General features: G+C 39.3%; 1 protein-coding gene across 1 annotated transcript in view; it reads right to left on the bottom strand.

Moving 5' to 3' along the window:
* Positions 1-15,438, bottom strand: part of CAST (calpastatin) — a 95,097-nt gene that overhangs the window by 51,240 nt on the left and 28,419 nt on the right. The window contains exon 4 of the mRNA XM_026649239.2: positions 1,809-1,868. Within this exon, the coding sequence (XP_026505024.1) occupies positions 1,809-1,868 (60 nt within the window). The remainder of the gene's footprint in view (positions 1-1,808; positions 1,869-15,438) is intronic.

The following is a 15,438-nucleotide window of genomic DNA, read 5'->3' as shown; positions in this document are numbered from 1 at the left end:
GAAAACAGCCTGTACTGAAACTGCTAGAGATATCTGTTACTGAGAGTTAAATTCAAACCTCTGTGCTGCTCACTTTAACCAATATTGTTATTAGTAACCATATGTGACAATTTTTTTATAGAGCAAGTAGTACTTTCTCGGAATTTGATTGTATATTTACTGGACTGTTTATGTTTTAAATTCTAGGGGGGAGGGTTAATGTATTTTTTTAAATTAATATTAAACAGAATTGTTCACAGTAAAAGTGGCATCAGATGTGTAATAGTTTGATTTAGGAAATAAAATCTATAGCCAGATGTGTTTTCGTTTGCAAATGCAACTTCAGCTCCTTCCGGCCTGTTTAGACCTTGTAAGCAGATGATAAAGAAACATATCAGGATCCTGCTTTCAGAGTTCATCTAGGGTGACCAGATGACAGGAAGAAAATATCAGGACATTTGGGGGAGAGGGGGTTAGAGCATGTTAGGAGTGAGTTCGCTCTTTGATACAGGTTCATAATTAATCTATCATCATCGGGAAACATCTTAAATTAGTGACAGACAAACAACGAATCTCTAAATTTATGCGTCGTGATGATCACGCAGGATTAGACAAAGGTTTAATAATTGTCCGGTTTATTGTCAGGAGTATAGTAGCTAGGTCTTGTGGACTGTGTGTGGAGATTAAGATTTATAAATTAGATATTTTGGCATCCATTGTAGCTGCGACTGTTAAAAGAGCTGAGTGACAAACATCCTTGAGGAATTACAGCATAGCACTATTTGAACTGGCAGAGGTGGTACAAAGGAAAAGAAGGAGAAAGTTGCTTTTTACCAAGAAATATTCTGACATTCAAGTAGTTGGTGATTTTAAAGGTGCTACCGTTTTGAAAATTTTAACTTTTGCTGTTTTTTGTAGAAGTTTGGCAAATGAGCTTCACTTGTTAAATCGGACTTCAGACTAAATTAGAATGTTGAAGTGGATTCTCCTGTAATGCTAATAAACATAAACAGGCTGACAGTGGACTTCAACCTCAAAGTGACATGATCGAACTTAGACCTACCAGTCTGGCATTAGGGTCACATATGTATAACATTAGAAAAATCCATATCTTGTACGACACTACATTGTTCCCTACCCAATCTGGTTCAGAAAGCTGACAAGGTATAGAAATGAGCAAAAACCCTATTCTGGAGGGCAGGATTTTTGTCAGTTTCAATATTTTGATCCTGAGCAAGAATGTACAGCTAGGCAGAGAGGAGGGAAAACATCATTGTTATATTTTTTATATTACGATAGTGACCAAAAAGCCTCAATCAGGATTAAGGCCCCTTTCTACAAAGGCATAGATGAAACAGCCTCTTGCCCTGAGGAGCTTGCAACCTTATTGTTGTGCTGTGTCTTCAAGTGTAAAAGACAATAGGAAGGAAGATAGTAGAGAGGAATGAGGGTATCATTAACGAGAACATGTGATTTCACATTGACTAACTAAGGCCCAAATTCTTCATTGGGACTATTCACATGGGACTATTCACATAAATAAAGTTACACCTGTAATTAAGGGTTTGCAGAATCAGGGCCTATGTGCATAACTCAGAGGTTCTGAAATAAGCTAAAATGTTATATTAGTATTAATTAATTTAATCCACAGTCCTCAAAGTGTTTTGCATAAGAGGACAAGTGTCTTTATCCCTATTTTGCAGATGTGGAAACTAAGGTATAGATAAGTGACTTCGTCAAGGTCATATATTGAGTCAGTGACAGTCTGAAGTAAAATCCAGGTCTTCTGACTCATAAATCGCGAAGATTCATTCCTTAGGACTTCATACCTTTGTTTCAGTGGGCTTCATATCTGATGCTTTTGTTGCAATAGTAGAAGGGGGCTGTGTCTGGGGGGAAAAAATCAAAACATTACTTCAAAACAATATCACCTTCACATAAAATGTTAAGACGATTATTAATACAGACGCTAGTATCATGCAAGTATATAGGCTTGTTAAAATTCAGGCTAAAATTCAGGGTGAGGATTGGAGATTAGGCCTATCACTTTTATTCTGATTCTCTGCCAAACTAGAAAACATACTCCTATTCTACTTCTCTGTGAGTAGGTAGGGTTCCCAAGGTATAATGTAGAAACAGCCTCTTCTCTTAAGTATGCTAAAAGCAGATTTCTAACTGAATACTGGAATATATAAGAATCCTGCTCTCCAATGCTGAAACATCTATGGATTTATTATGTTGCCAAAAATAACATTTAATATACACTCTTAGCGTCATAGATTTTTAAGGCCAGAAGGGATTATTATGATTTTCTAGCCTAACCTCCGATGTAACACATGCCACAGAATTTCATGAACTGGTTCCTAAATCAAGCCCATATCTCATAGTTGAGCTACAGCATATTTTGCATTTTTTTTCAGAAAGACATTCAGTCTTGATTTGAAGACTTCAAGTCATGTAGAAGGCACCAATCCCTTTGTAAGTTGTTCCAATGGTTAAATCAACCTCATTATTTAAAAACTGTGCCTTATTTTTAGCTTGAATTTATCTACCTTCAGCTTCCAGAAATGGAATTAGTATTCCAGTAATTGTCTCAAAACTGTTGCACTATTCCTATTAAATATTCCTCTGTTTATACAAACAAGAATTACATTAGCCGTCTTAGCCACAGCATTGTCCTAGGAGCTCATGTTCAGTTCGTTATCCACTAAGACTCTAAACTTTATCGTGAATTGCTTTTCAGAATACAGTCCCCAACCCAGGGAATGTTATCTAAACTCTTTTTTCCTAAATGTAGGACTTTGCACTTTACGATATAGTTCACATGAACACAGTGGCAATGTCACTTTCCTCATTTACCTCTTTTCTCCTAGAAGACTTTCAAAAAAGGAAGACAAATTTAAGGTTAGTCCATGGTGAATGCGTTGCATTAAGCACTTCCAAAATCTTCTAGAATTTTTCATCACAGAAAAAGATAGGACAAAATTAAAGGAAGTTTAAAAGGACATACACAATTTTAAAAATTGCTTTAAAAAAAAAAAAAAAAAAAATCTAAATCTGTCCCTGATCCCGTCTGCCAATTTGGGTGGGTCAGTGGGTGACTGACCTCTTTAAGCCACACCCAAGCTGTAATTAATTCCCTGCTTCCCAGCCTGAGGGGGCAGGACTAAGGAGGGTCAGGTGATAGTTTAATGGACACCTGGGCCTTATATAAAATGGCTGAGAGATATCAGTCTGGGAGTGGAACCACAGGCAGGAGGCCAGGTACTCCAGGTGAACTAGCCTGGGAGCTCAGTGCTCTGTACTAGAGCAGGGAAGGATACATGGAATAGAACCCGAGCAGCAGCAGAGAATGGTACTCCAAGGGAACCAGCCTGGGAGGCCAAGTACTCTATCCCAGAGCTAGAAAGACTAATCAAATATAGCCCAAAGGGTGGCCTGAAGAGAAATCCCTGAAAGGCTGAAGAACCTTCCTTTTTTGTTGGGATTTTTACTTTGACTTTTGCTATCCTGAAAGGAGTTATGTTTGTTTGTGGGTCAGCTGGAGGGCTAAGTCACATCTCCAGCACAGACCAGTGTATGAAGAGATAGAAGGAAGGAAGGAAACTGAAGGCGGCTGGTAGTGCCACACTCAACCAGCAGAGTGCACTATGCGGCAGCCATGCCCTATCACACTGTGGATTTAGTCACATTTTTCTATTTTCAAAAGACATTTTTATCTCCCTGGTCTGCTGTATAAAAGACCCACACTGAAGAGGAAAAACTGTACAAGATAAACAGTGAAACTGTTTATAACACAAAGTGTCATCACAATGCACAAAGTAAACAAACTAAGTATAGGATTCTTAGATATTACGTGTAAAATTTGTGGGTAAATATATTTTCAGCAGAAATAAAACAAGTGAATAGTGTCACTTTAATTAAGGCAATAATGGAGCTATGCTGCACAATTAACTCTTACAAGCAGGCTTGTACTCCACTCCTTTTCTTATATCCTGGACATATTTGTCACAGGTTTACTTTCTCCAAATGTACTTGGGATACAACATACAACTGACCTAACTATAGAAGTGTTCTGAATACTGTATGTAAACAAGTCCATTTTTCTCTCCAGAATGGATGCAATACAAAAATGGAAAAGTAAAGGCACATTCTGAAAACAAAATGCATCATAATCCATAAAAATGTCTACATGAAGGGTTGAAACAAATATTCCTTTTGACAACCTCTTTAATCTATCTCAGGTAACAGAAACTCCAGGGGATGAGGCCTCTATATCTTGTTCTACAACACAATACCCTGAGGCAGAAGCAGATTGCACATATAAAGTCACCTGAGTTCTTGCTACATGACTAACAAGTATCTGTGCCACCCCATCTCATAGTAGTCACCCTCACTGTGATGTAGTAAAGACGCACATTAACACAGATGAGCACACCACCCCCAAACACGTAATGCTACATACACATCATCACCACACTTCTTCTGAGTCACCTTTTTCTCACTTACAATACACAGAGAGTAGTTGAAATATATGCAACAAGCATTCACATCTTCCTCTCTTTTAAACACTGTGTGCACACAACATTCTAATTTGTGCTAATAACGGACAATGTATTCATCAAGTGCTTTTACCAAAGGCAGTCTGTTTAATGTGACTATGCCAAACAACAGCTACTGTCTCCATCTCTTGTCAAAACACCTCACAGAACAGTTTCACTTAGTGTTGTGAAGGTCTGTTTATTTAAGGACGACAGATGAAGGGGTTAATTCTTCAAGGAGAAAAGTCTGAGAAAGGATTGGCTTTAGTTTTGGTGGGTCAACAATTATGTGGATCCACTAGCTATTCCCCCTTGAAAAGGCCTGAGCGTGGGTGGCGTGGAAACCAGACCACTACCTCAGTGGCCTGAAGCACAGGTTGTCCCCCTGCTGCAGGTGACTTGCTCTACAGGATAGCATGGAGGGGGTAGGATAGTGCTATCAGGGTCTTCCTGCTCCTTCTGGGCCATAGTGTACCCTGGGATGCAATGAAGGACCATCCCACCTGTGGTCCCCAGAGATCAAGGACTTCAACTGCCTCGGGCACTTCCCCTGAATGGGTATTACAAGGCAGTGGAGGGAGATTTTTTATCCTCCCAATCCTTGTATCACACAAGGACTTGGCACAATCTGGCCCCCTTATCTGTGAGCAAAAAAAAAAAAAAAAAGCATGTTAATAAATAAATATGTAAAAGTGTCATGCTTCTTTGATATCTGCTAGACCACCTATATAACAAGTCGGCTGTTTAACGTGAGGCAATTTTGGATGGTTTCATTTTACTGTTCTTGATGGTGGTGTGTATGTCCATGTGTACTAGCCAACAACATGCTGCTATAAAAAAAAAAAACCTATATTCTCCATTTACCACAATCTAAACATACAGAACAGATCAAGTTTTGTCCTCTGATGCAACACAGAAATGTATGTCAGGCTTGGAGACAAATATTAAAATGTTACCTAGTAACTAGCACAATAGCTGACTGATTCATGGCTTAAATAGAACTTGGAGAGGCTTTAACATGTTTGGAGGCACACCCTGTTATAGTATGAGAATATTGAGCTCTTGTTGGCCTATATCAAACAGGACACATTAAAAAAAGATTACACAGTCAAACATATATGGTCAACACAAAACAGAGTGTATTTGCTTCAGAACACTATTGTTATTTCAGTATTATCACAACTAAAAGATAAGTGATCAGAAGCAGGCAAAACAAAGTGTACTCCAAGTGCTTATTATGGAGTGTAATTCTGCCTTCACTTACATCCAGGCAATCCCACTGATTTTAGGGATTTCAGTTATGGTTGTGTATCTAAGGGCAAAATTTGGGCTGGTAGTACTTCTGGTAAAGTTGTTGCTGCTTCTTCCTACCTGGGGCTCTGTCACTGTGGGGCTCACTGTGTGGCCTCAGGCATGTTATTTAATCTCTTGTCTGACTGTCTGTAAAACGGGGACAACAATACCCACTTCCAAGGCTATTGTAAAGGTTAATTGGTTGATCAGTTAGTTAATATTTGAATTATATTTTGAAGGTACAAAATGCTATGAGCTAAATTTTTCATTCCACCTGAATGGATGAAGGAGATGAAAACCTGGGTGATCACCCCAGCCACCTCCATCTCGCCTTCCCTGGACTCGTGGAAACCTTTCAGTGGTTAAGAAGGGGCCAAGAATTGGACCCAGAGACAGCTGCCCCACACAGCATTATCCCCTCCAAAAACCTATGGGGATTCCCCCAAAAAGGTAACGCTTACTTAACACTATGGTCTTTTATACACACACAATTCCCACTAACTTCATGCTTCAGGTCTTCAGCCAATCACCCGCAGGGGTCAGGAAGGATTTTCCCTCCTGCAGTGCACTTGATGGGGAGTTGCACATATGTAACCAAGACATAAATTTGGCCGCAAATTTGTTCAAAAGCTGTAAAAAAGTGGCACACTGGCAATGTAGATATGCAGGGGTTGAAATCTGAATGAAGTGCCGTTAACCTGGAGCACCCTCTCATCTGGTTCTCTTAATTCCTAGTGTGGTTCCCTCCCCCAAATCAGCCACATGTAATCATATGGATTACAAATATAACAAATATTGATCTTATAGTCTCGGAAACAATTCAGGATTCATCCAATCTCACACAGTGACTGCGGTTCTTGTACATTAACAACTAACATGTCATTCCAATACATTTTAAAAACAAGTGTAGGAAAATTATGCCTCTCTTAAAATAAATGAGTTAATGAGTGAATATATACACGTTGAGAGAACACTAGGGAAGTGATCTTGCCTCTATGTACACAGCATTGGTAAGACCACTACCAAAATACAGTGTCCAGCTCTGGTATACACACTTCAAGAATGATATGGAAATACCAGAGAGAGTTAAAAGGAGGACCACAATAATAATCTAGGGCCTGGAAAATAAGTTTTATGATGTGAGGTTTTTAGGAGCTCAACTTATTCAGTTAAATGTTGAGAAGTTGGAGAGGTGTTTTGACCACTGTGTATAGGTACTTACAGACAGAAAGATATCTGAATGTGTGTTTTGGCAGGGATGGCTGGGGAGAGAGGAAGGGTGGGGCGGCGTCCAGCCTTGCTGCCAAAGGTATAACAAGATCCAATGGCTAAAAGTTGAACTTAGATAAATTCAACTTTGGAATAAGATGCAATTTCCTAGCAGTGAGGATAATTAAATATTGGGACAGCTGAAGTGGGGAGGTGGTGGACTAACCATTGCTTGGAGTCTTTAAAAATTAGATTAGATCTCTTTCTAAAAGATATGCTTTAATCCATCTTCAGGGAGAAATTCTATGGCTTGTGTGTGCTGGGGGTTGGGCTGGGTAGTTGTGGTGGTCCCTTCTGGCTTTGGAATCCATGAATCTGAATCTTCCGTTCATTCCCTTCCTTCATGAGCCATGGGGAGACCAGGATAGACTGCACTGCCCTCAACACACTTCTAAAACCTGCAGCTCTGCATTAAAACAGTGACTATAATCTTATTTCATGCTTCAGGTCTTCAGCCAATCACCCGCAGGGGTCAGGAAGGATTTTCCCTCCTGCAGTGCACAATGGGCTGGATGTATTCTGTGTGGGCGAGTGGCTGTTTTCTTATTCACCTTTCTCTGAAGCACCAGACATTGGTCACAGCTGAAGACAGGTCGCTGGACAGGGTGGACCAGTGTTCTGAGTTGGTTCAAAGAATCCTCTTTCTAGATACATGGCTGGTGTATCTTGCTTAGGGCTTGTCTACACTGGCACTTTACAGCACTGCAACTTTCCACTCAGGGGTGTGAAAAAACACCCTCCTGAGCACAGCAAGTTTCAGCGCTGTAAAACTCCAATGTAGACAGTGCACCAGCGCTGGGAGCCATGCTCCCAACACTGGTAGCTACGCCTCTCGTGGAGGTGGGTTTTTTAGAGCACTGGGAGAGCTCTCTCCCAGTGCTCTGCCGCGACTACACAAGCCACATTAAAGCGCTGCCGCGGCAGCGCTTTAATGTTGCCAGTGTAGACTAGCCCTTACATGCCCAGGGTCGTGCTCACCAAACTAGGGATCTGGAAGGAATTTTCCTCCAGGTCAGACTGACAGGGAACTTTTTTTTTTTTTTTTAAACCTTTCTCTGAAGCATTGGGTGTGGTTTATAGGCTGGGATCATGTGAACATATCTTCCATCCCTGTGGCACACAGTTTAGACTCCTAAGGACTGAAATACTTTAGTCTAACTAATTTGGCTTAAGATAGGGGTATCTGGGTGAAATGGAATAGCCTGTGATATACAGGAGGTCATACTAGATGATCTAATAGTCCCTTCTGACCTTAAACTGTATGAAACTAGGTTTTCTGAAATACATGCCCATCTATTTCACAATGAAATTACTGGACTATGTGGAAGTCTGTACATGGTTAAATACTCAAACAGAAAGTGATAGCAGAAATTTCAGACTAAGTACCTGAAGATTATGTAAATGAAAAAAAAGTGCCTATAATATACTTCTGGCTTAAAGACTGCTTATTTTTGTGTGTTTCTTTAGTCAGGTACTATGTAGGAATAATCAACATGGATTTTTTTTCTAACACTTCCATTTGAATTAAAGTTACATTCAGGCGTGTATCACTAAAAGAACCAACCAACCAACCAAAACAAACAAACAAACAAACCTGCAAGAGCATAAGGCCAGCACCTATTATCTCTGTTTGACTTTACAACCTTGTATGTTATAAACAAATCTTTTTATTTGTCATGATGATTACTGGGGAGATAATCCTAGAAAACTGTAAAAAAAAAAAAAATCACTGGAGGCAAAAGTTAGTCTCTTTATTACTAACTTCTGGTTTTCTGCAGAAACCTTTAGTGGTCTTCTGCTAAAATCATACCATGAAACTAATTCTGGCCCCAATTTAGCAAAGCACTTAAGTATGTGTTTACGTCTCATTAAAATCAATGGGACTTAAGCATGTGTTTAAAGTTAAGCAAGTACTTAAAAACTGCTTTGTGGAACAGGCAAAGTTTGCTGAATCATGACCTTACTGGGAAAATTCCTTAATAGACATTAGATTTTGAATCTTCATATAATAATGTATCCTAGACATATTTACTGTGTTTATAATTCAACATAAACATTCATTATTAGCTCAACTAATAAACAGAAGACCTCCTTGTTAGAAAACCATCAATGTACCCATATAATTATTCACACAGAATTCCATAAACCTTCCACAACTTTAAAGAGTTCACAAGAAAAATATTTTTAAAATAAATCGGCTCCCCCCATATGCAATAAGAAAATCAGAAACTTCTTGTTGTTGTTGAGACCAGAGCTCACAGTCAAGAACATGAAGAATGAACTAAATATGGTAATCTGCAGTGGGCTGTGGTTTATTAAAGTAAACAACTCCAATATGTAATTTAACTAAGCCCAGAATTGAAGTTGCATTCAGACTACGGTATTCTCTTGTAACAAGAGAGGGTGAAAAATCCAAAGGAGTAGAATGCACCGAGAACACTAGGTGGAGCCCAACATGAGGATAAAACTGAACTGACAAAAATGTCTAATCAGCAAATTCCATTCTTAGTTGTGAGCACTAGGAGAGCTAACTCCATCTGGCTAACTAACCCATACTACACTACATGTATTGTATGCATGATATTATAAACAAATGCAAATACAGTGTTGTGCACATATTAGGTTCATGCTCTTACTCTGTTCTCAGCATCAAAAATTCAAATATTGAGAGTTATCTGTAGTGAATCATGCCAAGCAGATAAAGACCACTATGGTTACTAGTCCTGCATGATCAAGAATCTGTGCAGGACTGAGCTTGAAGAGGAATCTGGGGGCATTGCCATGGCCAGGCCAAGATTAAAAACTTCCCCTTCCTGCAATTTTCACATCACAAAGAATGGTTTTTGCAATAGGTATCCTTTCAATACGGTAATGTTTTGCTAAGTGAGATCTAGCATATTCTTTTTCTTATTCTAGCCTTTTTATTGGTGAATAAAAACAGATAAGGCCTAATTCTGACTCTCTCATTATTTACATATATAGTGTGTGTGTGTGTGTGTGTGTGTGTGTGTGTGTGTGTGTGTGTGTGTGTGTGTGTGTATATATATACAGACCAAAATCTGTGCACCCACAAAATCAGACTTGATTTACTGTGTTGGCCAAAAACTCCTTGAATTATGAATGAGAGATCTAGACTCAATGGAATTTGTGTGTGTGTGTGTGTGTGTGTGTGTATGTGTGTATACATATACACACACACACACACATATACACACATATATACACACATATATACACACATATATACACACATATATACACACACACACACACACAAATTCCATTGAGTCTAGATCTCTCATTCATAATTCAAGGAGTTTTTGGCCAACACAGTAAATCAAGTCTGATTTTGTGGGTGCACAGATTTTGGTCTGAGTCCGAGAACAAACTTTAAGGCCCATCCTGCAAAGATTTACACTTGTGCTCATCTTTACACACTATGAGTAACCCCACTGAAGTTAATGGAACTACGGTGCATAAAGTTAAGCACACACAGTAATCTTTCCAGCCCTGGAGTCTAAGGGTACATCTATACTTACCCGCTGGTTCGGCGGCAAGCAATCGATCTTCTGTGATCGATTTATCGCGTCTTGTCTAGACGCGATAAATCAATCCCGGAAGTGCTCGCCGTCGACTCCGGTAATCCTGCTCCGTGAAAGGAGTAGGCGGAGTCGATGGGGGAGCCTGCCTGCCGTGTGTGGACCTGCGGTAAGAACCTTTAAGTTCGAACTAAGATACTTCGACTTCAGCTACGTTATTCACGTAGCTGAAGTTGCGTATCTTAGTTCGAACTGGGGGCTTAGTGTGGACCAGCCCTAAGGTTGTACTTGAAATGTTACTATTTCCTATCAATGCAAATCTGGATTATTCTTTTAGAAAAGTGGTTAAACAAGAATTTTAAATGATCTGAATTACAGTATTTCACATGTAAATACTGCTAAATAAACAAATAATAATTTAGACATCTGGTAAGGTGAGATCTATAAGAACAGCTCCATTATGAAAGCTTTTACTCTGAAATGACAACATTAAACTATTTGGTCTCTTTTCCACAAACGGGAACTCTGAATTGCAGAGTCTTTTGCATCAGGAACTGGAGTTTGAACAAATATGAACCTTAAAACAGATAATGTCTGTAAAGAATTGGCTTTTTTTAGGATATTACATCTTTACCAATAGTTTGAACTCTTCTTTTTGTATGTTGTTCTTGTTTTTTTAGCATGTAAAGTACTTTGGATGAGTCGTATATTTATGCAGTAGGTTATAATAACCAATATATTCCTTCTTTTATAAAAGCTTTTCTGAGAGACATACTGCTTTTTCCCCGAAATACATTATTTTATTTAAAAAACACCTTAGAAATAAAAGAGATGGAAAAACCTACTTCTAAAAATATTCAATTCTAAGAAAAACTGAAATCAAAGTATATTTCATCAGGTATTTTAAATAAGTTGTGTGTCTGTGTATATATATCAGCTCTGTCGGAAATCTCAAATGGATGCCAGTAGCAAAAGTAAAAACAGTATACATTTGCATAATACTTTCTAAGTGGATTTCAAAATACAAGGATGAATCTAGAATTATAGAGAAAGAGGAATGATCTTTGTGCAGTAACTGAGCAGACAGAGTGCATAATGAGTAAGAGCTATATTACGGAATATCAGATCATGAAATACACTTCAGCAGAAGAGCCACAGGAAGCTAAAAATAAACTGGCTATACAAGAAGGTCCCAATTTTTCACTCATATGATATGGACCTATAAAAGCAACAGTGATTCAAGTCAGGCAGCTTTAGGGGACAAAAGAGACAGTGAAATACTAAGTGATGTCGCATTCACTCTGCCCATAGACAACAAACTGACATCCACCTACATGCCAAGATATTAAAAATTATAAAGGAAGTAAACAAGGCAAGTAAACAGTTCTATACGAACAAGAGATTGATAACGACATATCTATTTTACACCCTTAAATATCTTTATCTGTTGATAGAGTGTATTAGGAATTTGTTGAATAACTTGAGTACCTTACTTAGTATTATTTGATTTGAAATGATTTAACTATGTTAAGGCTGCTTTATTTGAATTTATTGCACTTAAATGACTTTTAATCTTTTTGCTAAACAATCACAGGAGGTACAAGGTACATAAATATGAAAAGCTTTACTGATCTCTATTAGTGTGATCTTCCTTAGAGCAACCACATTTCCACAGCTAGGGTTGCCAGATGTCCGGTTTTCGACTGGAATGCCCAGTCGAAGAGGGACCCTGGAGGCTCTGGTCAGCGCCACTGACCAGGCCGTTAAAAGTCCAGTCGGCGGTGCAGCAGGGCTAAGGCAGGCTACCTGCCTGCCCTGACTCAGCGCAGCTCCCAGAAGCGGCCGGCATGTCCTGCGGCCCCTAGGTGCAGGGGCTATCGGGGAAGCTCTGTGTGCTGCTCCCACCCCAAGCACCGGCTCTGCAGCTCCCATTGGCTGGAAACCGCAGCCAATGAGAACTGCAGGGGTGGCGCATGCGGGTGCGGGCAACGAGCACCACACAGAGCCACCTGGCCACCCCTGCGTCTAAGAGCTGGACATGCCGGTTACTTCCAGGAGCTGCACGGAGCTAGGGCAGGCAGGGAATCTGCCTTAGCCCCGCTGCACTGCCGACCGGGAGCTACCTGAGGAAAGCACCGCTCGGCTGGAGCCCGCACCCCCTCCCGCACCCTAACTCCCTGCCCCAGGTCGGAACCCTCTCCCGCACCCTAACTCCCTCCCTGAGCCCACACCCCAACCCCCTGCCTCAGTCTTGAGGCCCCTTCCACACCGCAAACCCCTCATCCCCGGCCCCACCGCAGAGCCCACACCCCCAGCCTGAGCCCGCACCCAACCCCTCCACCCGCACTCTGAACCCCTCATTTCTGGCCTCACCCTGGAGCCCAAACCCCCAGCCAGAGCCCTCACCCCCTCCCACAGCCTAACCCCCTGCCCCAGCCCAGTGAAAGTGAGTGAGGGTGGGGGAGAGCGAGCAACAGAGGGAGGGGGGATGGAGTGAGTGAGGGGGCAGGGCAGGATCTCAGGGAAGGGGGGGGGCAAGGGTGTTCAATTTTGTGCAAAAAAAGAAAGTTGGCACCCTATCCACAGTCCTGGTTTAAATTAAAAACAAATGAAAGGGTTTTTTGTTTGTTTCTTTGAAGTGTTGTTCAACTCAGACCTAAACCAAAAGGTCAGTTGTATATAAAGATTTAGTACTGCTCAGCCCTACACCTCTTCTGTATGAGGACCGCACCTGCTTAAAACTGCATTGTGATTACTGATAGTACTCTGGAAGTGGTCTGGAAAACAAGCCAGCATGTGTCTGATGTGAACTTCATTCTCTACTCTCAGTTTATGAATACATGACTATAAACCACTTCATTTCCACTAAGTGCTTGGAGTAGAGTTAAAAATAAAATTGCATCACAGATCCAATTCTCCAAGAGACAGTTTTTCAGTATCAAATTCCGTTTGCATTGTTTAATTGCAAAAGGTTTCTTTTGTCCTGTTGAAAGTTTACAACGTATTTCATCTTCAAATTTAATTCTTTGTGCATTTCACTCAAATTATTACTTAGATTTCCTTTTTTCTTGTCATTTTCATGAACAGTGATGTAAAAAAAGTCTCGAAAAATTGTGTGTGGCCACAAAGCATGCTGATCAATGCGTTATTTCTTAGGCTCAATCCACAGGAAGTATTCAGAGTCAAAGCACATTTTAAAAGTGTTGAATCAAACTCCCTCTATAACTCCATTGAAGTCAAGGGAATTATCACATAGATCGTTTCTTTTTATGCTCTCCCCTAAGAGCCTGAGTCTGAACATCTTCAGGATACAATGCAAGACATTTATTTTGCCAAGCTACTGGGTAACAGTTCTGTTGTGTCTTGTTTTGTGTTTTATTCTTTGTAATAAATGTAATAGCTACTGTAGTTGCCACAGCAAACACAGCTGTAGAAATCTAACAATAATAGTAGTTACGGAATATCTGCAAATAATCCTCAATATCAAAGCAACTCTAAACAGACAGTACTATTTTCCATTTTTTTCAACTGAAGTCCAGCTTCAATTAACACCTTATACCTGCAAGTATTGGAAATACCTGGTTTATCTACAGTAAAGTGATTCTAATTCATGCAATGGCAAAAAAGTCAGAGATTACTCTGGAATGTCACTGTGTGCTGCTATAAAAGCAGGATGGATTAAAAAAATGAATTTTTTTATTTATATTGGATTTTTGAGGGGAAAAACCCTATCTAAAGTTAGTTTTAATTAAGATACATTATAGCTCAAAGATATCTTATCGTGGAAGAGGGATTATAAATTCTAATTCTATAGTATGAGACAATATATTCATGTAATGTTTAAGAAAAATTTTGTAAATGAGTTCCAATAGTTCATGGATTAGGGACCCAATCTTATGGGGTTCCACAGGCTTCTGTATAGATTATTTAGGTTAATCTTTCTATCTACCCAATGGGACTCAATATCTTCTAGACTGAGCACTATCAGAGATGCTTAGTTCTCAAACTGTGGATTTGTGTCTCCAGAGGTAACATGCTTGTTAACAGCAAAAATGTTTTTAAATAAATAATATATAGAGGTGAGAAATACCAGACCTCAACTCTATTGTCCTTCTGCAAATCTGTGTACACAGAGTCAATCCTTTACCTCTCTCTAAAAGTGCAAAGTTTCAAAAAGTTCAATGAATAGAAGATTGTTGGGGGCGGACTAGATCTGGACAAGGAGAAGAAGTCTGGAGATAAATGTGAGAAGCAAGGGACATATGCTTGTTTGGTGAAAATATTATATGTTTCCTGTTGAAGAAAAAAATCCAGAATACTTAACGTTGTTGTTTTAGTTAAATAAAACAATTTAAAATGTCTGTCTAGTGATGTTCTCCTCCTAATATAGCATGGCAAGAAAATCCTCAAAATATTAATGATTAACCTGTTGAATTGGAGATAGTTCACCTCCCAATGACTTCATAAATATCTGCTTCAATTATCTTTGGTAAATGAAATAACCAAACAATCATTCATTTTCTGATATAGTTGTAAAACTAATCTGAAAAGTTTTCAAAATAAATTATTGTTTAAAAATATATAGTGTGTACCTTCTAAAAATGAAACCTACATCTATCTCTGAGTTGTGAAGAATATGTATTAAGGTTATAACAACCAACAAGAATGCACTTTTATGTCGAAAACTATGATTAAATCGAGTCTTTCTGACTAGTGATTTAAATCAACTCCACCCTGATAAGAAGTAGCTAAATACTTACTTTATTTACAAAAAATATTACAGAAATGATAGTTAACAACATCAAATATTTCAAAGT

This window comes from Terrapene carolina, unplaced genomic scaffold (assembly GCF_002925995.2).
Source record: "Terrapene carolina triunguis isolate 2854851 unplaced genomic scaffold, T_m_triunguis-2.0 Scaffold69, whole genome shotgun sequence".
Lineage (NCBI taxonomy): Eukaryota > Metazoa > Chordata > Testudines > Emydidae > Terrapene > Terrapene triunguis.
This window is presented reverse-complemented; position numbering and strand designations above follow the sequence as displayed.